Genomic DNA, 27,307 nt, shown 5'->3' with positions numbered 1-27,307 from the left:
TTGTAGTACAGTATCAAAACCAGGAAACTGACATTGGTACAATCCGTGTGTATAGTTCTGTGCCATTTTATCACTTGTGTAGACTCCTGTAACCACCACTACAGTTAAGATGCAGAATTCTTTCATTTGCACAAAATCTCCCTTAATAGTCGCACCCCCCCACCACCACCACCACCATCCCTAACCTGTGGTAATCACTAATCTGTTCCCCACCTCTGTAATTCTGTCATTGCAAGAATGTTATATAAATGGAATCATATATATGGAAGCTTTTAATATTGCCTGTTTACACTCAACGTAATGCTCTTGAGTTCACCCAAGTTGTGTGTATATCAATAGTTCATTCTTTTTTGTTGCTGAGTAGTATTCCATGGTATGGATGTATCACAGTTTGTTGAACCATTCACTCGTTGAGGGACATCTGGGTTGTTTCCAGTTTGGGGCTATTTTAAATAAAGCTGCTATGAGTATTTGTGTACAGGTTTTTGTGTGAACATAAGTTTTTATTTCTCTGGGGTATAATTGTTGTATGCTAAGTATAAGTATAGTTCTTTAGGATACTGACAGACTAAGTTGTCATTGTATAAATTACCGTTTTAAATTCCCACCAGCAGTGTTTGAGTGATCCAGTTTCTCTTCATACTTGCCAGCACTTGGTGCTGTTACTGTGTTTCCTTTTTTAGTCATTCTGATAGATGTGTAGTGATACCACATTGTGGTTTTAATTTCCATTTCCTTAATGGCCAGTAATGTTGAACATCTTTTCATATGCTTTCCATTTATATATTCTCTTCTGTGAAATCTCCTTTCCTGTCTTTCGGGTTTTTTCTAATTGGATTGTTTGTTGTCTTGTATTTTTGAGTTTTGAGAGTTTTCTGTATATTCTAGATACAAATCCATTGTCAGATATGTGTTTTGTAGGCTATTGATTTTTATGTGTTAATTGTATACCTTACTACCTTACTGACCTCTTTTATTGCTTTCAAGGTGAATGATGATGTTTTTATTGCTTCCCTCTCTGGCCCTTATGCGTGTCAGTGCTTCTCTGTATCCTTTGGATGCTGCATTTCAGCAATCTTCGAAGCAAATAGAAGAAGAAACTCTTTCAGCAATTGCTCAAGCAATTCTCCGCACTCTCCAGCATCACCTCTTCCTCTCTATAGAATCGTTCTCATTAGCCTACACACCTCTTAGGAAAAAAAACTCTCTTCACCCTACATCTCCCTTCAGCAATCACCTCATTTCTTGAAACTCTGCTCTGTCTGTACTCACTCCCCTGGTGAGCTTTCCTAGTTTGTGGCTTGAAATGCTAGTAACTCCCAAATTTATATGCTGGAGGGTTACCTTGAACTGCAGACCTGAGTGACTAACTGCCTACTCAACATCTCCTCTTGGAATTGGATACATTTCTCAAACTAAACATAGACAAATTTGTGTCCCTTCCCTCCAAATCTGCTTCTGCCACAGCCTTTCTGATCTCAGTATGCGGTAGTAACGCATCCATCCATCTCTTTGCTAAGCCCCAAACCTTGTTGCCATCCCTGACTCTTCTCTCTTTTTCATATCCCCACTCCATCTGCCAACAGTGTCGGTTCTAACATGAAAGTATATTCAGAATAGAGCCACCTCTCAGCCTCTCTGCTTGTTACCACTTTACATCCAAGCCACCATCACTCTCTCATTCGTATGATTTCTTGGCCCCCTCCTCATAGGTCATTCTCAAAAGAGCAGGCTAGAGTGATCCTCTAAAGTGTCTTCTCTGTAACGGCTTCCTGTCTTCCTCAGTACACATCCAAGTGCTCAGAATCACCCACAAGGCACTAAACGATCAGTCCTCATCCCTCTCCACTCCACACCTCCACTATGGCTGCAGGTACTTCTTTATCTCATCTCCTATGACACATCACCCCTTAATCACTTTCCTGTGGATTCCTTGTGGCTCCTTACACACACATAGCACGTGTCCTGCCTCAGGGCTTTGGCACTTGCTCTTTCCTCTTCCACATGGATGTTTCTGAGCTCCCTCATCACTCCCCGTCAAGTTCACTTTCTCAGTGAGGAAGTATCCTACTTTAAGTTGCAACCTCTTGCCCCTTCTGGGAATTATTTTTCTTCCCAGCACTTACCACCATTTGACATCTATTTGTTGTATTTGTTTATTGTTGCTCTCCCCCCAGAACTGTTAGCTCTATGACAGCAGTGTTTCTCTTCTGTTTTGTTCATAGCTATGGTCTTTAGCATATGAGACAGTGCTGGCACATAATGGGAATTAAATATTTGATGAAGGAATGAACGAATGGATTGGCATATTATGAAGTACATTTAATTCATAGGAAGTAGTGATCTGAAACTTGTTCACAAGTTAGCTGATAGATGTGGACTTAATTTAAAATGTATTTTTTATTATGTTGGTGTTAGGTTCCTTTCCTTCTTTATGGTTTAAGGCCTGTCATCTGAGTTTGCTTATGCCATTGAAACCATACCATTTACAAAAAGGTGTAATCAGGGGATTTTGGTCTAGTAAGTGTAATAGAAATGGTATTCTGATCCTTGATCTATTTCAGAACATCTATTTCAGAATATTGTTTGTTATATGTTAAGAAGGATCTGCTCTGTGTTAAGCATTTGAATCACAGAGTATCATCTTTGAAGTTCACTTGATTAATCCAGGCAGAGAAGAAAATTATTGACTTTTGGCATTTGCTTTCTAGTCTTAGACTACATACTATCTTTTTGTTTACTAAAATTTATCACTCAGGACAGTTTTACTCATACTTAATTTTCATCATCCCCAAATCTGAACTGTGTGAAGTTAGAAGTATGCTTTCAGTAAAAATTCTTTTTTGGTAATTTCTTACCTAATTTGGAACATAAGTCTAATTATAAGATACAATAGAAGAACATGTGTTATACTTCATGGTCCTCCTCTTCACCAATGTAGAAATTTGGTCAGATTTATTCGGATGTTATCTGCTGAGTGCCTACTGTATAACAGACACAGGACATACAACAGTGAATAAGCTGACCCTCCCTCCTGGCATTTGAGATCTGGGAGAAACAGCCTGCATACTCACATAAGCAGTAGTTAACAGAATGCCGTGCGCAAATCCTCTGCTTGGAAGATCACATGGACCTGATTTGGTGTCTCAGCTCTGCCACCTACTGACTGTATTGCTTTGTGCAAACATTTCACCTTTCTAGGCCTCAATTTCTGTACCTTTAAAAAAGGAGAAATTAGGTTTGGAGCTGTGCACTTAGCTTAGTGCCTGGCACAGAGAAAGCCTTTGATAAATATATTTTATTCTAGTTTTTAGGTGCTGAATTATAATCACTTTATTTCAGAATCATTATTCGATCTCTACCATTGTTTTCTCTCTTTTCCTCTCTACAGGTCCCCCAGGGTACTTTGCATTTTGGAAGTTTTAATCTTGAACTAACATGAGGAAAATAGTAGTAATTCTTTAAAACAACTACTTCAGAACTTTTCTTGACAAATTATTTCTAGTTTATTTGTGCTTGACTTTCCAAAATGGCTGTCCTCAAACTTGAGAGTACATTAAGAATCGGCTTGGTTGCTTCTCAAAACTGCACAGTCCCCCTCAATGCCCAGATCTGGGTCTCTCATACTATACCACAGCAAAAGAAATCAGGACTCTTTGGGGGAAATGGCTGATTCGAGGGCTGAAGCAGGGAGAATACAAGATGAGCTGAAGTGTACTGTAGTAACAGAAAGTAAGGAAGTACTCAAAGAGCAGATGAGAGCATGTCCAAGGGGCACAGGAGCCAACCTGAAGGAGCTCTCAGTGGCCAAAGCCAGAACAATTTGAATAACAAAATAAGTGATGTAGTGTTGGATTATAACCTAAAGCATATAATAAATGCTTGAGTCCGTAATGATACAAATAAATGAATAAATAGGTGAGAAGAGACAAATCTACAGTACGCAAGAATTCCAAACTGTGTATGTAAATACCCCCCTCTCCAGGAGGCAGAGCTTAATTCTCTGCCTCTCTTGAGGGTTGCTTGGTCTTAATGATCTGCTTCCAAAGATTAGCGTATGGAAAGTGGGGGGAAATACCTTACTTCTCCACTTACTTTGCCAGTGGAGAAACCTGGCAAACCACTACCTTGACAGGGTGATCAAAGTTAGCATCATCAGTGATAAGTCATATATAGCATGTTATGAGAAGGGACTTCACCTCTGTGATATTTTCCCCCCAAACCAATAACCCCAATGAATTATGAGAAAATTACCAAAGACATCCAAATTGAGATATATTCTACAAAATACCTGACCCCTCAAAACTGTCAAGGTCATGAAAAAGAAGAAAAGACTGAGAAACTGTCACAGAACAGATGAGACTAAAGATATATGACGATTAAGTGCAATGTGGATTGGATTCTGGAACAGAAAGGTCATTAGTGGGAAAACCAGTGAAATCCAAATCCATTGTTAATAGTAATGGACCAATATTAGTTAATTAATTATAACAAATGTGCCATCCTAATGTAAGATGCTAACATGAGGGGATACTGGGTGAGGGGTACAGAGGGATGCTCTGTACTATCTTTGCGATTTTGCTGTAAATCTAAAATTACTCCAAAATTTAAAAAAAAATTTATTTTAAGAATGCACAGTCCAGGGTCCACAGGTCTCCATAGGGCCAGGGAATCTGCTTTAATGAGCAGTCCTGGGGATTCTAATGTAGGTGATCAGCAGATTACATTTTGTTAGATTGTAAAGCAAATGGTTTAACTAAAACTGCTTAGTTGGAATACTCAGAAAGCTTTGCAGTGGGTAGTATTTCTGGGGGTGTGGACGATTGTCCTGTCTGGGGCTATCCCATGCCCTGTGCACTCCATGCGCCACTCCTCCCCCAAGCTGGTCTGCAATTTAGAAACTGAGTCCAAGGATTTTAGTCTAAGTCCAGCTATTACTTTTTGGATAATACCTCTCATTCCAAAGTGTTGCCTTAAATTTGTCTTGTGTGGAAATTATTAAAAGAGAAATTGAAGAAAGAGATATGCAGTGCCCCTTCATACTAGGGTATGCTACAAAAGCTACATAGGGGATCTCTGAATTCAGAGGCCACGGCAGGACGTACGCAGCATGTAGACACTTGTGGGTGAAGATGGTGATTAACAAGAAGTGCTCAGTGTCTGAGGTATTTAACAGTTGGTCACTAGTTCCCTGGAGATTACTTGTCACACCTGCAGGCAGAAACTTGGATTCTTTGACATTGTTAGGGGAACTCCTATTTCACTTAGCTTCTCATGATCCACTGATGGCACTTGAGCCACTGATTCAGAGCTTTGCCCTTTGAGAGCTGAGGGAATTTAGGAAGGTAGGGAGTCGAGTCTGGGCATAGACATATAGGGGGCAAACAGGGGGCATCACTGTGGCTGTCTCCCAGTCATACTCTATGCATTTCCATCCAAATCTTTCCACACCTTCCCTGGACCCATCCCAGACCCTCTTGGAGGAGCCAAATATGAAGTTCCCTTGCAGCTACAAAGGGTAGTTTCCTGGGGCTCCCATGGGCTTTGTCACTGTTTCTTTTGGGATCTCTTGAGAATAAGTTAAACAGGACCGAAGTCTGTTATTTTGTGGAATTGGTATTCTGAGCTACCAGAAAGATCAGGAAGGTCTGACAGCACGTTGTCCATTATATGATCATTTAAGGTAAGTTTTTATTGATTATAGTGTCGATGTTGTCTTTAAATTTGTGGTGAACTTTATTCTCTGGCAGTTGGGCCCTTTTGTAGATTATAAATCCTATGTAGTCTCAGTTATTCTTTTCAGGTTATGGTAGTAACTTAATTTGGAGGGTTTCAGCCTGCATATTAACAAAGCAGTGGACTTGCTCCAGTGTGGGTCTCTCCTGCCCATGCCAGCAGTCTGTTAACCTTGACCTGAAGTTACCTCAGCACGATTCCTGTCTTAATGCCAATTAATCTTTTTTCAGACCTCCCCTCAGAGACTGGGTACTGGTGGAGCTGAGGGGTCCATTTTTTTTTGTCATTTGTAGAATCATCTGCACCATAGATTTAATATAACTCTGTGTATCTTAGGCAGCAATGTCCAGTTAGTGATGCCCTGTTTAACTTCCAAATATGCTGCTATTTACCCATGATTACCCTCAAGACACATGTGGAATTTCAGAACTCATCAGTACTCATTAGCATTAGTTTGCCAGAAGGAGTTCTCCTAATAGAGCTGGTGGAAATTCAAGGGCTCCATGGGAATATCCCACCAGAGTTTAAGGTCACATAAGTGATGAATCAGGTGTCTGAAAAGACCCTGCCTTGCATGACCACTCTAGTTTGACAGTCTAGACTCTTGTTCCTTGAAGACAGGCAGATCTCATACCTTTCTAGGCACTTTGGGGCATAAAAATTCCTATCCATTCTCTTCCACTTGAAACTTGAGTGTTGGATTCGCTTTAGGCTCACCTTTTCCTCCTCTGCTCCTTCAGCTTCTGCTAGACCTTGACCTGAAGATCGTGGAGTAAGGAGAGGGTCATGATCTGCTCTTTAACCCTTGCCCCTTCCCATTTCTCTCTCCCCTGGTATTTTGAGGACCTGGGAGAAGGAAGGGGAAAGGGGACAGATGTCTGTAACTTAACTGGTATTGCTGTCACCCCCTCTTGGCTGTCACTAATTCTTTGGTGGGCCTAATTATAAGTTGGGTGGGAGATGCACAGTGTTCTTCAAGGGCTCCTAGAAGAAGCCTCCCCACAACACAGTTCCAAGAATAGGAGTCATGACTCTGCACTGGCCTCTTTTGCCCCCTTCCCCAGCTGGCTCCTATCCTGGTATGCACACCTCACTTCTTCATTGAGGCCCTCTGCCTGGCAAACAGCCCTCTGGGGCAGAGTAGCAGCAACAAGCTCAAGTTTTCCACAGTATCCACCTAACTTATGGGGAGTACTTACACCCTCATTTTAATCCTTGGAAGGACCCTGCTCTGTTGCTGCCCCTGTTCCCCACTTTGCGTTTCCTCATATCCACCCTGCCCTTCCTATGGGCACAGGGGGCAGGAGTGGGGCACATCGGCCATTCCACTGCTTAAGCGGATGTCCACTTGGGGAATGGTTGTTAGTGTTCTCCTCTTGCAGGTACCCTCCATGTGGCTTTCTTGGAGCTCCCCTTAGTAGTTCAGGATCTTAGGGTCTAAACAGTAACTTTGAATTTATGAAAGTGTGACAAACCAACCTAGCATGTGCAGTGGTGATCCTAGTGGCCCCGTCAGCCACCGTGCCACTGCTTTGGAGTGCCTGATTGCTTGCTAGGCAGTACTGTCACTGTTAGAAACGGCTCACATTATCCAATAGTGAGTGGCATTCAGTCAGTGGAACTGATGAGAATGAAACTTTCACATTCAAATTGGGATTTGAGTAGAACCCTAAATCAGCAACTTTGCTTGGTAAATGTTTAACGCACCTATTATTTCATCTGAAAGATGGTGTCACATGCCTCCCATGGCATGCTAGGAGGAGGTTAGCTATGAGTTCAGAGAACAGGGGTTTACCTGTTACCCAAGGAATTATATTCCTTAGCCTAATACATTAAACCTCTCTCTCCAAAGAAGTAAAAGAAAGAAGAAAAAAGTCAGAAACCACCCATTCTAGGATGAGGCTGAAGTGTTGTAAAATGATACAATATCCAACAGAAAATGCCAGTTTTTTTTAAATTAATGTTTTCTATCTTTATACATAATACTGTGGACCATTAGGGCCACAAATAAATTACCAAAAAGTTTAAACAATTATGAATAGTTTAAAAAAGTAGCTACTTTGATAAATATACTAAGGCAAGTGGATGACAAAACCCAATATGTTTTTACCATATTTCATCAATTCTCTAATCATTTATTCACATTTTAACTTCTGTGAAATTGAGGTGCAGCTTACAATCAATGACATGTGGTTGAAAGCATGTTTTTTTCTTCTTTAATACAGAAAAAAAGCGTGCTTTTCAGTTCATGGTATATTTGATAAAATACAGCAGCCAATCACCACCCCTGCCCACTCCTCAGGGATCCCCATCTGGATGGGGCCACTGCTGTAAATCAATTTCTGTTACAGCGGATGGCTGCTGATTTAATATTGGGGGTGGCAACTGGTTCCTTCCCCCAGTGTGAGGGCACAGTTCCTCTAGTGTTAGGGTGAAGCTCCCCCAGGGCAAGACTTCTGACCATGGTTCTCATGGTTGGAATATCAGCAACTGTAGAAATAAGATTCAGTTTAGTGGGATAGGGAGGGTGGGAGGGAGGCTCAAGAGGGAGGGGATATGGGGATATATGTATACGTATAGCTGATTCACTTTGTTATACAGCAGAAACTAACACACCATTGTAAAGCAATTATACTCCAATAAAGATGTAAGAAATAAATAAATAAATAAATAAATAAAGTAACTATTGATTAAAAAAAGATTCAGTTTAGCCACTTCCAAGGTACAATAAAATCAGTGGCAAAGGAAATTAGAACTTTGCAATAGCCCTATATTGTCAGCCATAGGTCTTAAGTACCATCAAGCTGAAACAGGGCATCTCTTCCCCTAGTGCACACACAGCCACCTGCAGAGCAAAGAGGGCTCCACCTTTTCTTGAATTGTATGCTTCAGAGGGTTGCACTAATGACATAACTTAACATAGCATTATTATTTGAATGTTAAAATATTACCCCATTCCCAAAGCTAATATTTGATACCAATCACTGCTCATCATGAATAGACTAAAGCCTGATTTTTCTTTCCATTCTATTATTGAAGAAAGACTCATGGAATAGGCTCCAATCATTGTTATAACTGATAGGGTCCAGGAAAACCAAATAGGTCAAGCTCTTCATTTCACAAGGAAATAACAGCCTCAGAGAAGTTGTCAGTTTGCTCATTTCCCCACAGCAAGATATTGATTGGTGCAGCCCCAAGTAGGACCCAGGTCTCCCTGCCCTCCCCTCCCTCTGCGTTGAACACAATTCCCTCCTAATTTCATGGGTGATGGTTATGCTGGGGTTTCACAATGGAACAATTTACCTCTAGGCTTCTTATGCCAGTTCTTATTAGGCCATTAGTAAAGGCACATCACAATATGCTTATTCAAGCCCAGATATGATTGAAATGGAAAAACTGGTGGCTGGTTCATACTCTTAGCTGTATTTTTATTTTTACTGTTTTAAAATGCGTTAGAACAGGCAAAGCGGGTGACATTCTTTGCATCTGTAGACCAATATTGTGAGTGCCAAAAAGACCAATGATGCACCTGATTTCTGACTGGAGTTGGAACTCGTGGCTTTTGATTCCTAATCAAGTACTCCTGAGCATCATACCATGTAGCTGACACAGTTGGAGCACAAGGCAGGAAGAAAAGAAAAAGAAAACCTAATAGAACTTGCAATATAATAGGGCCAATTGGGAAAGAATACAGAGGTTGGCTGAAATTTCCTGTTACTATCTGAGAAGTGGCAACCTGAACTCTTAGACAGTTTTGAACTTGTTTGGTTTAATGGTGAGATCATTTTCAAGGGAGCTGTCTTTAAGCTAAATAAACTGATGAGGTTTCATTATAATTCTAGAGTAATGTCTGAAGAGGTAGAAGAGATGATAAAGAATTCTATTTAAAGTTAGTGAAACTTTTCAGTTCTATAGAGATTCATTTTTATTACTTTGAAAGACAGATTACATTGTAAAGATCCAGGTACATACTAATAACTAAAATGAGATAAAGTAGTAAGAACAATAATTCCCCACAAATCTAGAATTTATATTAGTTTTTCATTAAAACTGTTCCATTTTGCTGTTTTGTATTTTAAAGTATTAAAATCCAGAAACTAACACAACACTGTAAATCAACTATACTTCAAAAAAAAAAAAAGAAAAAAAACCCAGGGTAAACTTTAGACGAAACAGAGATAAATAATTATTTACTAGGAATTGTAATATCTCTTCAACTTACTATAAAGAGATACTTTGTTCCAGTGTATGCCATTCTATTTGCCTTCTCCACTCTACCACCTCTTGTATTACTCATTTCCATTATACTAGAACTCCTGTGCTCATTGCAGTTTGGTCTGAATTGTCCTACCACCAACATTCTTGGTGAGAAAAGAAAGTAATTGCCTGAATTAATGTATTCTAAGTTGCAATCTGTGTGGCAGATAGTTGATCTAAGAACCATTTTACCCCCTTCTTCCTTGCTAAGAGAACCCCAATTTGGGGGAGTAATAACATACCCAGGTGCTAGAGGTGAATCATAATTAAGTCTAATCATGATTCTGGTCTAGTCTAGTCATTGCCATGACTAATCACAGCAATATTGTTCCCTTTTCATAATCTGTAGTAATGTCTTCTCCCTCATTCTTGATATTGGTAATTTGCCTCCTCTCTTTTTTCCTGATCAGTCAGTCTAGAAATTTATCTTTTCTTTAATCCTAAAGAGTCTGTGTTTGGTTTTATTTATTTTCTCTATTTTTTGTTTATTTTCTATTTCACTGAATTTTCCTTTCTTGATTGTTCCTGACTTCTGCTTGATTTGGGTATTTATTGCTCTTTTTCTTGTTCCTTAAGGGAGATGGTTAGATTTTTGATTTTACATGTTTTTTCTTTTCTAATCTTGTGTGATTTGAATCCTTTGAAATTTATTGAGACTTGGTTATGGCCCAGAATATGATTTATCTTGGTAAATATTCTATGTGTACTTGAGAAGAATGTGCTTCTAAAGAATATATTTAAAAGTTTCTTCTCTTCTGTTTCATGAGTATTATTTCTTCCTCTTTTCCTTTTCTCCTCCTGATTTATAAGAAGTAATACCGTACTGGTTGCCTGCAGAAAGGACACCAGTGTGGCTTTGAACCATGTGACTATATTACCTATTCAGAAAATTATTTACAGTTTTAGAAATTTTAAAAAAATGATAATTGAATCATGGTAGTGGTTAAACACACCAAAAACATCTACGTGCGTGCGTGCGCGCGCACACACACACACACACACACTAAAGGGTATCATTAGCACACCAGAAATATGAGGAATTCTTGGAAGATAGGAAACGGCAGATGCAGTCAAATTAGTTAATTCAGAGAATTTGAAACATCTGCAGTAGAAAACTGAGGCCATTCAGACACACTTCAGAACACTCACCAAAACAAGCATTGTACAGAGTCCTAGGTCAGCAGTGAGATGAAAGAGCTGATCTGTGAACAGTACATGTTTCATCCTGCCCTGAGCCTCCCCCACCCCTGCTTCCATTGGGCATAAGCACCTGTGCCACTTGACCACCTTTAATCTCCCAAAACTGCACTCCAAAGACAGTGAATGAGCTTAAGATACCTGTAGACCTGCACAGAAGGGAAACATCAGGACACAGCTACCTCGAAGGGAAAAACATTTGTCTTCTGATGTGAGAAATTACATCTTTCTTTTGGCAACAGTGAGGGTCTCTAGCCTACCTGAAAGCTCCATGCCATGTTCCCGCAAAGGAGGCCACTGAATAATTGACACGCTCTGCCCTCCCATTCCAAGGAGGAGACTGTAAGTGAAATGGATGTCACAACTCTAGAGCTGATCCATGCTAATTACCGAGGCTAATCAAATGAGTCCTTTCTTCCTAAGTTTAAATGAACAGAAAGGCTTGCCAGACATTGAGGAAAGTAAAAGAGAAGATCATGATGAACAAACACAACTATTTCTGAAGAAAAAGCAAATATAATACAGGAAACAGAATAAATCCAAATTCATATTCTCAGAATTTTAAGGAAGATAGTGGGTTTATAAAATGAGAGGGTGCTATAAGAAGGAGCAATTGGAGAACAAGAGAAAGTCCTTGGAAGATAGAAATATTATTGCAAAATTTAAAGATTAATAGATGCCAGAAGCTCAGCGCAGGCGGCCTGCCTCACCCAGGCCTGGATGGAACCTGGGACACAGCGTCCGTGCCCCGCCCCCCGTGCACATCCACCCTCCCATCCCCCCTGTAACGGAACCGGAACCTCCTCTCCCCCCTCCCAAACCCGGGTAATGGACCCACCTTCCGGTCCATCCCAGAGCGGCCGCCCTCTTCGACCACATGGGAGCCCTCCGAGGCAGCTACCGCGGGCCCTGCAGCTTCGCCTTCACCTTCACCTTGGCCTTCAGGCCCGCCAGGCTGCCCGCGCCGCCCGCCAGGCTGCCCGCGCCGCCCGCCAGGCTGCCCACGCCGCCCGCCATGCTGCCCGCCATGCTGCCCGCGCCGCCCGCCATGCTGCCCGCGCCGCCCTCGCAGGTGCGCCAGAACTACCAGCCCGACTGCGAGGCCGCCGTCAACAGCCATTTCACCCTGGAGCTCCACGCCTCCTCCGTGTGCCTGGCCGTGGCCTTTTACTTCGACCGCGACGACGTCGCCTTGAAGCACTTCACCGGGTTCTTCCTGCGCCGCTCCCACGAGCACAGCGAGCGGGCCCAGGGCCTGATGCGCCTGCAGAACCAGCGCGGGGGCCGCCTCCACTTCCAAGACATCAGGAAGCCAGTCAGTGACGAGTGGAAGAGCGGCCTCAAGGCCATGTGGTACACCTTGTGCCTGGAGAAGCGCGTGAACCGGAGCCTGCTCGACCTGCACCAGCTGGCCACCGACAAGAGCGACCCCCACCTGCGTCTCTTCCTGGCAACTCACTGCCTCGGCCAGCAGGCGGCGTTCATCAGAGAGCTGGAGGGTCATGTCGCCACCCTGAGCATGATGGGGGCCCCGGACGTCGACCTGGCAGGGTACCTCTTTGACAAGCTCACCCTGGGCGACAGCGACAAAAAGAACTGAGCCTGGACTTCCCCAGAGCCACGGGGTGACCAGAGCCCTGGTCACCGTGCCAGCCATGCAGACGGCAATAGTGCCCTTGCAGAAGAAGTTCACTTAAGTTTTTTTGTTTGTTTTTTTTGCAACAAGTGCAGGACTCTCTTTTCCTGGATTTTATTTTATCACTTAAGTTTTTTTCTTCCAGTTTTTCTGTTTCTTCCAATAAAGTTATTGGTTCATAAATAAATAAAGGTCTCTGGTTGGTTCATGTGGGCAAATCTCTCATTTTTTAAGTTTTAAAACAGGTATCCAGGAGTCTCTGAACACAGCCATACCCCAACCATATGCAGCTCAGGATCTCCACAGTGGGAGGGAGAAGGCGTTCCATGGGGCCCTGGAAAACACAAAATCAATCTTCCCCTTATAAATAATGTGGGTATATGGGGGTAGACTGGGGTGGGGTGGGGTGAGGTAGTGGTCCCTGGTGAATGTGGGTGCATGTGCATAGTAAAAGCATAGAACCATAGCCTGAAAATCATGATTGCAGTTGCCTCTGGGGAAGAAGTGAAGGGAATGGGATTGGGCAGGGTTTAAAATAAAGGGAGTCTTCAGTTTCACCTGAAACGTTTATGTTCATTAATTATGCAGATACTAATGGTTAAGTATGAGTAGCGAGATGGGGGGTGGAGAGGTTTGGAAGTCTGAATGGTGGAGTATCTCTTTGACAAGTTCACTGTGGGCAACAGTGATAATGGAAAAATGAGTGTTAGGCTGTCTTGCTCAGAAACACGGGGGTGACTTCCCATGGTCACCAATGCCTGGCATGCATGTTGTAATAACAAAACATCCACTTATATATGTTTTCTTTCCTTTGTATCATATGTATATATGCATGCGTATGTGTGTGTGTGTATATATATATATATATTTTAATTCCAACCAGCAGCAGAGTTCATTTTGAATCTCTAAACTAGATTCTGAATGTTTGCTTAGGAAGACGCCCTTTGTTGAAAAGCAGTTTGGCAATCACATTACTGGAAATGATATAGCTGCTTCCTAGACCTTTCCTGAGCCTGGCTGTATTTCTGCCCTTGGGTTTCATATATACAACTTTGATTTAGTTTTTGTTATTTGCTACCCAGAGAACCTAAGCTAATATGTCTTATTATCAACACACTTTTACCAGCCTCCACTGTATTTACAGTAGAGTAAATAGCCCTTCTAGGGTAGTAAATGACATTTTTCTCTTTATCCCTACTACAGAGTCCACTGAAAGGAAAAAGGATCAAGGGTGGAAGGGATCAAATAAGAATAATTGCCTGGTTGATTCGTGTGTGCAACTCTTTTACCTTTAAAGTTTTAAAACAAGTATCCAGGAGTCTCTCCAGCTACCCATGCCCGGTCCACATGTAGCTCAGGATCTCCACAGAGGGAGGGAGAAGGTGTTCCATGGGACCCTGGAAAACACAAAATCCGTCTTCCCCTAATAAACAATGTGGGGGTGGCCTGGGGCCCTGGTGAATGTGGATGTCTCTAAATAGTTAAAGTATAAAAACATGGCCTGAAAATCATGATTGGGGTTGATCAGGGGAAAGAGTGAAGGGAATGGGATTGGGCAGGGGTTGAAATAAAGGGGGTCTTCACTTTATTTGAAATGTTAATGGTTAATTCTGGGTTAGCAAGATGGGGGCCCTGGAAGCCAACACGGCAGAGTCCCTCTTTGAAAAGCCCACCCTGCGCTACAGTGTTAAGGGAAACTGAGCCTTAGTCTGTCTTCCCCATAGATGTGAGGGTGACTTCCTCTGGTCCCCTATGCAGGATATGCAGTTGTCCTTAGAAAACCTCTACTTTCCCCTTATAAACAGTGTGGTTATGTGGGGTGAGGTGAGAGGGGTGGTTTGGGGCTCTGGTGTCTGTGGGTGCATGTATATGGTAAAAATGTGGATAAAAACATGTTCTGTAATGCATCATAGCGGTTGCCTCCCAGGAAGAAGTGAAAAATGGGATTGGGCAGGGATTAAATAAATGGAGTCTTCAACTTTATCCGAAGTATTTTAGCTTATTAAATTATGCAAGTGTTAATGTTTATTACTTCTCAGTAACAATCTGGGGCCTTGAAAACTGGCATAGTGGAGTACCTATGTGGCAGGCTTGCCCTTGTCAGTGATTATGGGAACTGTGCCTTAGGCTGGCTTCTCCATAGACACAGGTATGACTTCATATAGTTAGCAGTGCCAGGCATGCATGCTGCTGTTATAAAACCTCTGCCTTTGTTTTCTTTTCTTTGTACAATTTCTACTAATAATTTAGTACAAAAAGAAAATCCTACTCAGTACAAGGGTTGAAAATTTAACACAGTTGCTGAACATCAAATTTTTGATAATGAATATATAGTAGATTGAATCTCCGTCAGAGAAATAATTAAGAGTCATAGAAGAACCTTGTACAATAACTAATAGCCACCAATAGAAATTTCAGAAGGAGAAAATAGAGGGTTGTGTAGAAGAGGACACAATAAGCAAGAAGTATTTTTAAAATGCTAACTACATCCAAATACTATTATCATATATTTTTCTCCTTTAATTATACCAACACTCTAAATTACATTAATTGATCTCCCTATGTGGAATTATTATTCCTGGAATGATATTTGGTCGCTTGATTTGTTTTAGTATAATTTTTTTGAGCTATAACATTGTATAATATTAAGATGTACAATGTGTTGATTAGATACACATATATTGTGAAATGATTGCCACCAAAGCCTAAGCTGAAACCTCCATCACTTCACATAATTACCATTTCTTTTTGGTAGTCAGCATATTTAAGATTTACAATCTTAGCGACATCCAAGTATATAATACAATATTGTTAACTATAATGACCATGCTGTACATTAGATCCCCAAAGTTTGTACCCTTTAATTAACGTCACCCCCTTTCCCCCACCCCAAGCCTCTGGTAACCACCATTTTACTCTGTGAGTTTTGCTTTTTTAAATTCCACATATAAGTGATAGAATACAATATTTGTCTAACTTATTTTACTTAGCATAATACCCTCAAGGTTCATTCTAGTTGTTAAAAACATCAGGATTTCCTTCTTTCCCATGGCTGAATAATACTCCATTGTGTATGTGTGTGTGTTTATATATATATATATATATATATATATATATATCACATCATCTTTATCCATTCATCCACTGATAGACACTTAGGTTATTTTCATATGTGGGCTCTTGTGAATAATGTTGCATTGAACATGGAGATGCAGATACCTCTTTGAGATCCTGTTTTCATTTCTTTTAGATAAATACCCAGAGAAGGGATTGCAAGATCATATGGTAGTTCTACTTTTAATTTTTTGAGGAGCACCCATACTGTTTTTCATACTGGCTGTATCAATTTACATTCCCAACAACAGTACACAAGGGATCTGTTTTCTCTACATCCTCACCAACACTTGTTATCTCTTTTATTTTTAATGATAGCCATTCTAATAGGTGTGAGGTGATATCTCGTTGTGGTTTTGATTCGCATTTCCCAGATAATTAGTGATGTTGAACACCTTTGTATGTGCCTGTTGGCCATTTGTATGTCTTTTTTGGAAAAATGTCTATTCAGGTGCCTTGACCACTTTTTAATTAGGTTATTTGGCTTTTTTGCTAGTGAATTGTGTGAGTTCTTTATATATTTAGGATATTTTTATCAGATATATGATTTACCTGTTTGCTTTATTGATCGTTTCTTTTGCCATACAGACCTTTTTTTAGTTTGATGTAGTCCTACTTACTTATTTTTGCTTTTGCTGCTTGTACGTTTAGTGTCATATCCACAAAATTGTTGCCAGGACCAAAGTCAAAGAAGTTTGCTCCTATGTTATCGTCTAGGAGTTGTATGACTTCAGACCTTATGTTTAAGTCTTTAATCCTTTTTGAGTTAATTTTTTGAGGGGTGTAAGATAGGAGTCCAGTTTCATTCTTCTGAATGTGGTTATCTAGTTTTCCCAACACCATTTAACAAAGAGATTATCCTTTCCTCATTGAATATTCTTGGCTCCCTTGTCAAATATTAGTTTGCCCTATATGTATGGGTTTATATCGGAGCTCTTGATCATGTTCCATCAGACTATGTGTGATTTTTATGCCAGTACCATACTGTTTTGATTACTAAAGCTTTGTATTATAGTTCAAAATCAGGAAGTATGATGCCTCCAGCTTTGTTCTTATTTCTCAAGATTCCTTTGGTTATTTGGGGTGTTTTGTGCCTCCTTAGGAATTTTAGGATTGTTTTTCTATTTCTGTAAAAAATCCCATTGAAATTTTGATAGGAATTGCACTCCATCTATAGGTGGCTTTGGCTAGTATGGACCTTTTAACCATATCAATTCTTTTCCTCAGTGAACATAGTATATCTTTCATTTTATTGGGTCTTCCATTTTTTTATCAAAGTTTTAAAATTTTCAGTGTACATATCTTTCACCTTCTTGGTTCAGTTTATTCTTAAGTATTTTATTGCTTTTGATTTTATTGTGAATAAGATTATTTTCTTTATTTTTCAGATGTCTTGTTAGTATACAGAAAATACAACTGTTTACTCTACGTTAATTTTGTATCCTGCAACTTTCCTGAATTCCTCGATTAGTTATAACAGGTTTTTGGTGGAGTCTTTAGGACTTACTGTATATAAAATCATATCATCTGCAAAGACATTCTGACTTCTTCCTTTCCAATATGGATGCCTTTTATTTCTCTTTCTTGCCTGATTGCTATGGCTGGGACTTCCAGTACTATGTTGAATAGGAGTGGTGAGAGTGGGATTCTTGTCTTGTTCCTGATCTTAGAGGAAAAGCTTTCAACTTTTCATCATTGTGAATGATGTTAGCTGTGGACTTGCTCTATATGGCTTGTATTATGTTGAGGTGTCTTCTCTCTATACCCAATTTAAGAATTTTTAAGATGAAAGAATGTTGTATTTTATTAAATTATTTTTCTTCATCAAGGTGATATGATTTTTATCTTCCATTCTATTAATGTAGTGGATCATTTTTTGATTTGCATATGTTAAACTATCCTTCCATCCCAGTGATAAATCCCACTTGATCATAGAACATGACCTTTTTAATGTGCTGCTCAGTTCAGTTTGCAAAGGTTATGTTGAGGATATTTGCATCTATACTGAACAGGGATATTGACCTGTAGTTTTTTTTCTTGTAGTGTCCTTATCTGGCTTTGGTATTAGGGTAATGCTAGCCTTGTAAGATGATTTTTGGAGTGTTCCCTCCTCTCTAATTTTTTGGAAGTGTTTGAGAAGGATTGGTATTAATTCTTTTTTAAATGTTTGGTAGAATTCAGGGAAACCATCTGGTCCTGGCTTTTCTTTGGGAGAGCTTTTTCATTAGTGATTCAATTACCCTACTCATTTTGTTCTGTTCAGATTTTCTGTTTCTTCCTGATAAAGTCTTGGTAGTTGCATGTTTCTCAGAATTTATCCATTTCTTCTAGGTTCCAATTTGTTGGTGTATAGTTGTTTATAGTATCTCTTATGATCCTTTGTATTTCTGTGGTATCAGTTGTAATGTCTCCTCTTTCATTTCTGATTTTGAGTCTTTTTTTTTCTTAGTCTAGCCAAAGGTTGTCAATTTCATTAATTTTTTTCTTGATGTATGCATCTGTCACTATGCATTTCCCTCTTAGAACTGTTGTTTGTGCATCCCATTTGTTTTCATATGCTGTGTTTCCATTTTTGTTTGCCTCAAGATAATATTCTATTTCCCTTTTGAATTGTTCTGTGACCCTTTGGTTGTTCAGGAGTATGTTTTTTTTAATTTCCACATATTGGTGATTTTTCCAGCTTTCCTTCCATTACTGACTTCTAGTTTCATACCATTGTGCTCAGGAAAGCTACTTGGTATGATTTCAGTCTTCTTAAATTTGCTAAGACTTTTTCTGAGACTTATCATGTGATCTATCCTGGAGAATGTTTCTCGTGTGCTTGAGAAGAATGTGTGTATTCTCCTGCTGTTGGATGGGATGATCTGTATATATCTATTTGACCCCTTTGACCTAAAGTACAGTAAAGTCCAACCTTTCCTCATTGATTTTCTGTCTGGATGATCTGTGTTGAGAGTGGAGTATTAAAGGCCCCAACTATTATTGTATTGCTATTTATTTCTCCTTTTACTTCTCTTAGTATTTGCTTTATATTACTTAGGCATTCTGTGTTGGGTGCCTAAATATTTACACTTGTTATATCTTCTTGATGAATTGACTCCTTTATCATAATGACTTTGTGTCTTTTGCCATATTTAGCTTTAAGTCTATTTTGTGTGATAGATGCATAGCTACCTCTGCTTTCTTTTGGTTATAATTGCTAGAAATACCTTTTTCCACCCCTACACTCTATGTGTATGTCCTTAAAGCTAAAGTAATTCTCTTGTAGGCAACTTCTAATTGGATCTTGTTTTTTTATCCATTCAGCCATCCTATGTCTTTTGATTGGAGAATTTAATCCTTTTATGTTTAAAATAATTATTGATAGGTAAGGACTTACTATTGCCATTTTGTTCATTGTTTTCTGACTGTTTTGTACATCCTTTGTTCCTTTTTTTTCTCTCTTGCCATCTTCCTTTGTGATTTGATGACTTTTTGTAGTGGTATGCTTTGATTCCTTTATTATAATCTTTTTTTGTATCTAACACAGGTTTTTCCCTTGCGTCTTTGGGGTTGGTTACTGATGATTATTGTGATCCTTTGGTCATGTCATGTTTCCTTGATGTTTTTCATGTTCCTTGAAGTTTTGCATTGCTGTCTTTTCATTTGAAGCAGTAGTCACCTCCTACAGTCTTTACTAATTGCCTTCAGGAGAGATATACCTGCTGTGAGCCCTGGTAGTGATTCTGAGGCTTTCTCAGATATAGCTTCTATGGATATAGCTGCTCCACACTTCTTCCTCCCTCTTGTGGCAGAAGTCTTAAGCTTTCTCTTATGCCTTCTCTTGTTCCTGCACTGCACCAGTCCAGTTGTTGACAGTCTCACTTTTGTTTTCCAAGAAGTGGCACTAAATCTCAAGTTTGTGGTGTTTCCCTAGCCTGCAGATTTGGGCGATTTTCTACACGTGCTCACTAGCCATTTTCCAAAGCTCACCCTGCCACCACCACTGGGAGCACACACAGGGAGCTGACCAAAGTGTGGGGGGTGTGTGTGTAGAGGAGACATGCTGAGTACTGAGGGTACCCACGGGTCAATTGGGGTCATCCATGAGCAAGGCATAACCAGTGCTTGTGGGCAGGCTTCTTGATGGAGTCCAAGACACAATTATTAGGATCCATGTCCCTTTAATACCTCTAAGAGGCCTATCTGCCACTCTCTCAGCTTCTTCTTGACCCCCAGTCATGAAGTTCACAATTCAGTATTCCTCTCCAATGTGTCTGAAATTTGTATTATTTTTTCCAGTGGTGTGTTGGAACTTTTCCTCTGGAAACCTGGACTTCCACAAAGGTTCTCACATCTGTGGGTGATTGTCTAAGACAGTGTTTTCCAGGGGCTCCTGGACTGTGGCCAAGAGAAGCTGGAACTGGTTCACAGGCTACCCCAGGAGCCATACCTGGGACCAAGTCAATATGCCCTTTACCCAGTGTGTGGGTGGTTGAGACTCCTTCTGGGACATTTAGCATATGGAGCTGCATCATCCCACAGCTCCCACAAAGGCACTGTTGTCCGTGAATGGATGCCAAATTGTTGTTGAGGGGGGACGAAAACAATAAATCTCTTATTTCACCATGATGCTGACATTACTCTTGCTAATATTTCTACTTATGATTTTTCATCTGTGTTCATACTTTAACATGTAGATTTTTAAAAAATATGTGTGAGTAACATCCCTGTCCTGCTTTGGTGTTAGGATTATTCTGCCCTTGTAAAACAAATTGGGAAATTTTCTCCATTTTTATATGCTTTGGAATAGTTTTCGTATCATAGGTTTTTTGTTCTTAGAAGGTTTAGTAGAATTCCCATTAACATTATCTGGATTTGCTCTCTTTTTTGTTACAATAGATACGTTTATTTCTGTGAAAAAAAATGCCTTTGGGATTTTGATAGGGATTGCATTGAATCTGTGGATTGCTTTGGGTAGTATGGATATTTTAACAATATTAAGTCTTCTAATCCATGAAATGGTATGTCTTTTCATTTATTTGTTTCTTTTTAAATTTCTTTCAGCAATGTTTTGTGTCACATTGATTGATTTTCATACATTCAACTATCCTTGTATCCCAGGGATAAATCCCACTTGGTCATGATATATGATCCCTTTAATGTGCTGTTGAATTTCGTTTGCCTAGTATTTTGTTGAGGTTTTTTGCATCTATATTCATCAGAGATATTGGCCTGTAGTTTCCTTTTCTTGTAATTTATTTTTCTGACTTTGGAGGTAGTGTAATACTGGCCACATAAAATGAGTTTAGAAGTGTTTCCTCCTCTTCAGTTTCTTGGAAGAGTTTGAGAAGGATTAGTATTAATTTTTCTTAAATTCACATGGAACCACAAAGGACTCCAATAGCCAAAACAATCTTGAGTAAAAAGAACAGAGCTGGAGGCCTCACACTTCCTGATTTTGAAAAATATTACAAAGCTACAGTAATAAAAGGAGTATGGTACTGGCATAAAGACAGACATATAGACCATTAGGACTGAACAGAAATAAGCCCACACATATATGGTCAAATAATCTTCAACAAGGGTGCCAAAAATGGGAAATGGATAGTCTGTTCACCAAATGGTGTTGGGAAAGGCAGATATCTACGTGCATAAGAATGAATCTGGAACCTTACATTACACAAAATGCAAAAATCAACTCAAAATGGATTAAAGACTTTAACATAAGACATGAAACTATAAAATTTGCAGAAGAAAATATAGGGGAAAGACTTCATGACATTGGTCTTGTCAATTGTTTCTTGGATACCAAAAACAGAGGCAACAAAGGCAAAAATAGACAAGTGGGACTACATCAAACTAAAAAGCTTCTGCACAGCAAAAGAAACAATCGACAAAATGGAAAGGTAACCTATGGAATGGGAGAAAATATTTGCAAACCATATATCAGATAAAGGGTTAATATCTAAAATATAGGAGGAACATATATAACTCAATAGCAGAAAAAGAAATAACCCAATTAAAAAAATGTGGAAAGGACTGACTGACATTTCCCCAAAGAAGACATACAAATGGCTAACAGGTACATGAAAAGTTGTTTAATATCACTAATCATCAGGGAAGTGCAAACCAAAACCACAATGAGGTATCACCTCACACCTGTTAGGATGGCCATTATCCAAAAATCAGAAAATAACAAGTGTTTGTAAGAATGTGGAGAAATTGGAACCCTAGTGCACTGTTTTGGGGAATGTAAAATAGTGCAGCCACTATTGAAAACTGTGGGGACATTCCTCAAAAACTTAAAAATAGGACTACCATATGATCCAGGAATATCACTTCTATTTATCCAAAAGAACTGAAATTAGGATCTCAAAGAGAGAATTGCACTGCCATGTTCACTGCAGCATTATTCACAGTAGCCAAGAGGTGGAAATGATCCAAGTGTCCCTTGATGGATGAATGGATAAGGAAGAAGCAGTGAAGAAAATACAAATAGGAAAGAAAGAAATCCTCTCATATGCTACAATATGTATGAACCTTGAGGACACTATGATAAGTGAAATAAGCCAATCACAGAAGGACACATACTGCATTATTCCACTAATAGAAGATATACAAAGTAGTCAAGCTCATAAAAAGAAGGTTGGATGGAGATTTCCAGGGGCTGGGGGGCAGGGAAAACTGGGAATTTGCTGTTCAATGTGTATAGAGTTTCAGTTATGCACAATAAAAAAGTTCTAGATATCCTGCTATACAGTATTGTGATTACAGTTAAAGATACTGTATTGTACACTTAAATTTTAATTAAGAGGGTAGATATCGTGTTACATGTTTTCTACCACAATAATAAATCACTTGTAATAGATGCCTTGTAAATATCTGTTGAATAAATGAAAAGTAAAAATAGATAATCTTATTTATTATACTTAGCAATCTATCAAGATTCTTCCTAACTTAGATTTCAAGATATTAATTGCCACTACATACCATTTTGGCCATCCTAACATATTTTAATATGTAATTCTCTTACTGCTTTTAATTTCTAAATAGCTTAGAACGTCAAATTTTATTTTCCCTTTAACTCAAGAAATTTAGAAAGATGTTTATAAAATTTAAAACAGATGTTTGGGATTACCACTTTTTGCTAATTTCTAATTGTATATGATATGGAGTGAGAATATAATTGCCCTAATTTCATTCATTTCTTTGTTCATTATTCATTCAACAAGTATTTATTGCATGCCTACTGTGTATCACGCACTATACTCATCAATGAGGATATAGCATGGTCAGACAATGGCCCTTGTCTTCAAGGAACTTAAAACCTAAAAATAAATAAGTAAATAAATATGATTAATTTCAATTGGGATTAAAACCATAGATAAATATTCAGTTTACTGTGATAGAGAATAGCTATTGCTGGAGGAGACATTATTTTGAATAAGGTGATCAGGGATACTTCTGTGGGTTGATGTTATATTGAAGGCCAAAGGATAAGTGAGAGGCAGCATATAATAGCCAAGGGAAGGCATTTTAGGTGTTAGGGTATCAGAAAGGAGGAGGTGTATGTCACTGAACCATAATGAATTGAGGTGGATTTGTACAAGGTAAGGTGGAGATGTAGGGTCTTGTAAGCATTATTAGAGTAGTCCAAATTATATTCCAAGTGCAACGGCAAGGCTGTAAAGGGGTTTAAGCAGGCAAATGATTCTGGCTGTTGTGAAGGATGTTGGGTTTGGGGAAGAGTTGAAGCAAGAGGACCAGGTAAGAGGTATTGCAGAGGTCCAGGTGAAAGACCATGGTAGTTGGAACAACAGGGGTGGCTAAGGAAATGAGATATAGACAGATTCACATGGATTTTGGATAAGCTGATAGGATTTGTTCATGGATTTGGAAGTGAGAAATAAGAAATGGAGAAAATCTAGATTCAGAGATTTGGACTTGAGCACCTGGGTTGATGGTAGTGCTGTTTATTAATCTGGGGACTTTTGCTGGGGATACATTGGAGGTGGAAGGGTGGGGAAGGCATGTCATCTAAAAAAAATCTGAGATGCATATTTAGACATCCAAGTGGAATTGTCATGCAGGTAGCCAGAAAAATGAATCTGGAGCTCAGGAGGAGGTCTTGTTTTGAAATATACATATGGGAGGCATCAGCTAGAGATGATGTTGAGGTCAAGGGACTGGAGAAGCTTACCAGAAAGAGAGTGGAGAGAGAGTATGGTGCAGCCTGCCGCACACCCAGGGCAGCTAACATTAGAGAGCTGCTGGCCCCACCTGGACCATAACCTCATTCCAGACTGTGACCACCTGTGTCCACACCCAGTGTCCCCAAATCAGCCTGGCTTCTGGTTTCTCCTTTCAGGATGTGAAAAAGAGTTAGCTCTTTACGTTGTCTTCAGGGCTATGGATAGAAAGAAATTATTTCCCAGTTAAAAGAAGATTCCCCAAGGAAATGATCTCCTTTTCCATATCTTTTTTTCTGTTCCCTTACAAAACCTCAGTCTCTCACTCAGTCTGCTGTGTTTGACCAGATGAAATCTGTACCCATGTAAACTCTAAGGTTGTCCATGTCTGGGAAAAAAATTCTCAAAATATTTTGTTTCTTCTGAGCCGCCTGTGTGTTACAAAGATAAAAATTAAAAATTACAGGTTTTTGTATGCAGTATTCAAGGTTACAGGAATAGTGTGAGTCTTTTTAAAGCTAGCAGATTGCTTTGAACATCTAATAAAATGTGAATAAGTTTATCTACATAGTAATTACCATCCACAATTCATCACTGCATTTTAACACTTTTTTTAAAAATGAAAATTATGGCCCTGTGAGTTCAGTTTCCAGAAAATGCTATTGTCATTTACCTCTTCTTAGTCAAAGTTGGTCTTTTTACTTTTCTTTCTCTGCTTGCTTGGAGGACCTCTCCTCTCTCTGACCTCGACTCAGATCCTACCTATTAACTGTACTCCTCTAGATATGAGGAAGCACAGTGTAAGCAGCTGTTTGTGTTTATAACTGTAAATTGACTGAGGATCCTTATTTTCCTGATTTGGAGAGGCAGTTTGCTGTACTGATTTCTTAAGCTCAGATTACCTGGCTTCAAATCCCAGTTTATCCACTTACTTATCTTGGGTGAACTTGGCCAAGTTATTTAACTTCTCTGTGCCTCAGTTTCCTCACATGTAAAATAGAGATAATAAAAGTGTCAATCCCATTGGGGTTTTGCAATTAAATGAGTTATATGTAAATCATTTTGAACAGTGTCTGGTATATAGTAGGTGCATTATGTGTTAGTCATCATTTATCATCACCATCCTCATCGTCCACCCACTTCTAAGTTTTTTTGTGCTGTTTATGCTTTGGGGAGAGGATTTCATGTCTGTACTTTGCCACTGGTGGGTCTCTTGCATTTTGACCAACATTCATTACCCTGCATATTTAGAAGGAAAAACTCTTTGTAGCTGCTTAGTTGTCAGGTGTTGCCAGGATTCAGGAGGGTAGATTGCTAGTTTCACTGCCCCAAACTCAGGCCCAAGACTACAGGCGAATTTTGCTATGACAGTTTTCCCTGGTAATCCTCCCCATTCTGTCTCAATGAGCTTCCCTTTTAAATCACCCCGTAGAACACTTTTTGCTTATTCTTCCCAATTCCAGGTTGCCCAAGTCTGTTTTTTCCATCCTGAACTACCTCTCACTTCTCAGAGATGGAAAACAGCAAAAGGATGAAGTGCTAATCGTTAATCGTAGTCCCCACTGTCATCTGGAGGTTGGGATCTGAAAAGGAGAGGAATGGGTGGGCGCAGATGGGGGGCTGAGGAGTAGGCAAACAGGATCACATTAGAGCTACTAACAAAATAATAACTAAAATTGATAAATCACCACACACTTTGCCATGGGGGTTCTCAAGCTTTGTTGCACATTAGAATTACCTCCAGGGTACATCCCAGACCAATTATATCAGTCTCTGGGGGCGGGACCTAGGCATCCCAGGCAGTCAAACCAGCATGAGCACCTTGCTACTTCAAGTGTGGTCTGTCGAGCAGCAGCAGCAACCTCACCTGAGAGCTTGTTAGAAACTCAGTAGTCTTAAGCACTACCCCAGACTTACTGAATCACAATCTGCATTTTATTTTTTTTAATTTTTGGCTGCGTTGGGTCTTCGTCGCTGTGTGTGGGCTTTCTCTAGTTGTGGCGAGCGAGGGCTACCCTTCGTTGCAGTGCGCGGGCTTCTCATTGCGGTGGCTTCTCGTTGCGGAGCACGGGCTCTAGGGCGCACGGGCTTCAGCAGTTGTGGCTCGTGGGCTCTAGAGCACAGGCTCAGTAGTTGTGGTGCACGGGCTTTAGAGCGCAGGCTCAGTAGTTGTGGTGCATGGGCTTAGTTGCTCCGCAGCATGTGGGATCTTCCCCGACCAGGGATCCAACCGGTGTCCCCTCTATTGGCAGGCAGATTCTTAACCACTGTGCTACCAGGGAAGTCCCAGAATCTACATTTAAATAAGAGTCCAGGTAATGCATATGCACACTGAAGTTTTTGAAGCACTGTTTTAGCATCCTAGTTCTCAATGATGGCTGTACCTTGGGATAATCTGGGATGCTGGAAAATCTACTGATGCTCAGATTTAAACAACTCATCCAGGTATATCCTTATGCACGTACGAGACCAAACACGCTAAAAACTTACTGTAATTTCAACAATTGTTGAATTGACAAATATTAAAAAAGACTTTGAAACCTCTCATTTCCATTGATGTTGCATACTTGCACATGCACATACACACACACCTTTAAGCATTCTGTTTTATAAATGGGTTGGCAACCCATATGTTTTATCACAAACATGGATTGGAAACTGTGGCATACAAGCCAGATCCAGCCCACCATCTACTTTTGTAATAAAGTTTTATTGGAACAAATGCATGACCATTTGATTACATATTGCTTGTTACTGGGTTCGTGCTACAGTGGTACAATTGTTAGCAAACTCAGGTCCGGCTGCTTGCCACTGGAACGTCGGTATGAGAGACAAGTGTTGGTAGGAACGGAAAAGTTGCTTTAAAAAAGTTGCCATCAATCTGGGGAGAAGGCTGACTAGTGTCCCAAAACCAACTCTAAAGATTCTGCTCGGCCATGAAACTTTCTAAAGGGTAAAAAGGGAAGTAATCTCAGTTAATCATTGAGATAGGGGGTCAGACTCATCGCCATCTCCCACTGCATGCAGGCTTGTCAATTCCTTGTGATCTTTCTTTAGATGCTATCTCATTCACACAGCTTGTTTGAGAGATTAATGAAGGGGAAGCTGGGGAAGAGACCTGGTCATCTGTTAATTTACTTATTCTTCATTTCTACTTCTTTGATCTAAGGAAGGAACCAACAGGTTAGGCAAGGCT

The 27,307-nt window shown here is 39.9% G+C and overlaps 2 protein-coding genes across 2 annotated transcripts in view; both read left to right on the top strand.

Moving 5' to 3' along the window:
• Window positions 1-27,307, top strand: part of PRRG1 (proline rich and Gla domain 1) — a 140,844-nt gene that overhangs the window by 82,527 nt on the left and 31,010 nt on the right. The window lies entirely within an intron of this gene.
• On the top strand, window positions 12,068-12,790 carry LOC133082114 (ferritin heavy chain-like). Its single transcript, XM_061178567.1, has 2 exons — window positions 12,068-12,120; window positions 12,235-12,790. The coding sequence occupies exons 1-2, from the start codon at window positions 12,068-12,070 to the stop codon at window positions 12,788-12,790; spliced, it is 609 nt and encodes a 202-aa protein (XP_061034550.1).

Source organism: Eubalaena glacialis, chromosome X, assembly GCF_028564815.1.
Source record: "Eubalaena glacialis isolate mEubGla1 chromosome X, mEubGla1.1.hap2.+ XY, whole genome shotgun sequence".
NCBI classification, from domain to species: Eukaryota; Metazoa; Chordata; class Mammalia; order Artiodactyla; family Balaenidae; genus Eubalaena; species Eubalaena glacialis.
Note: the sequence above shows the minus strand (reverse complement) of the source record. Positions and strands in the feature narration are given on the sequence as shown.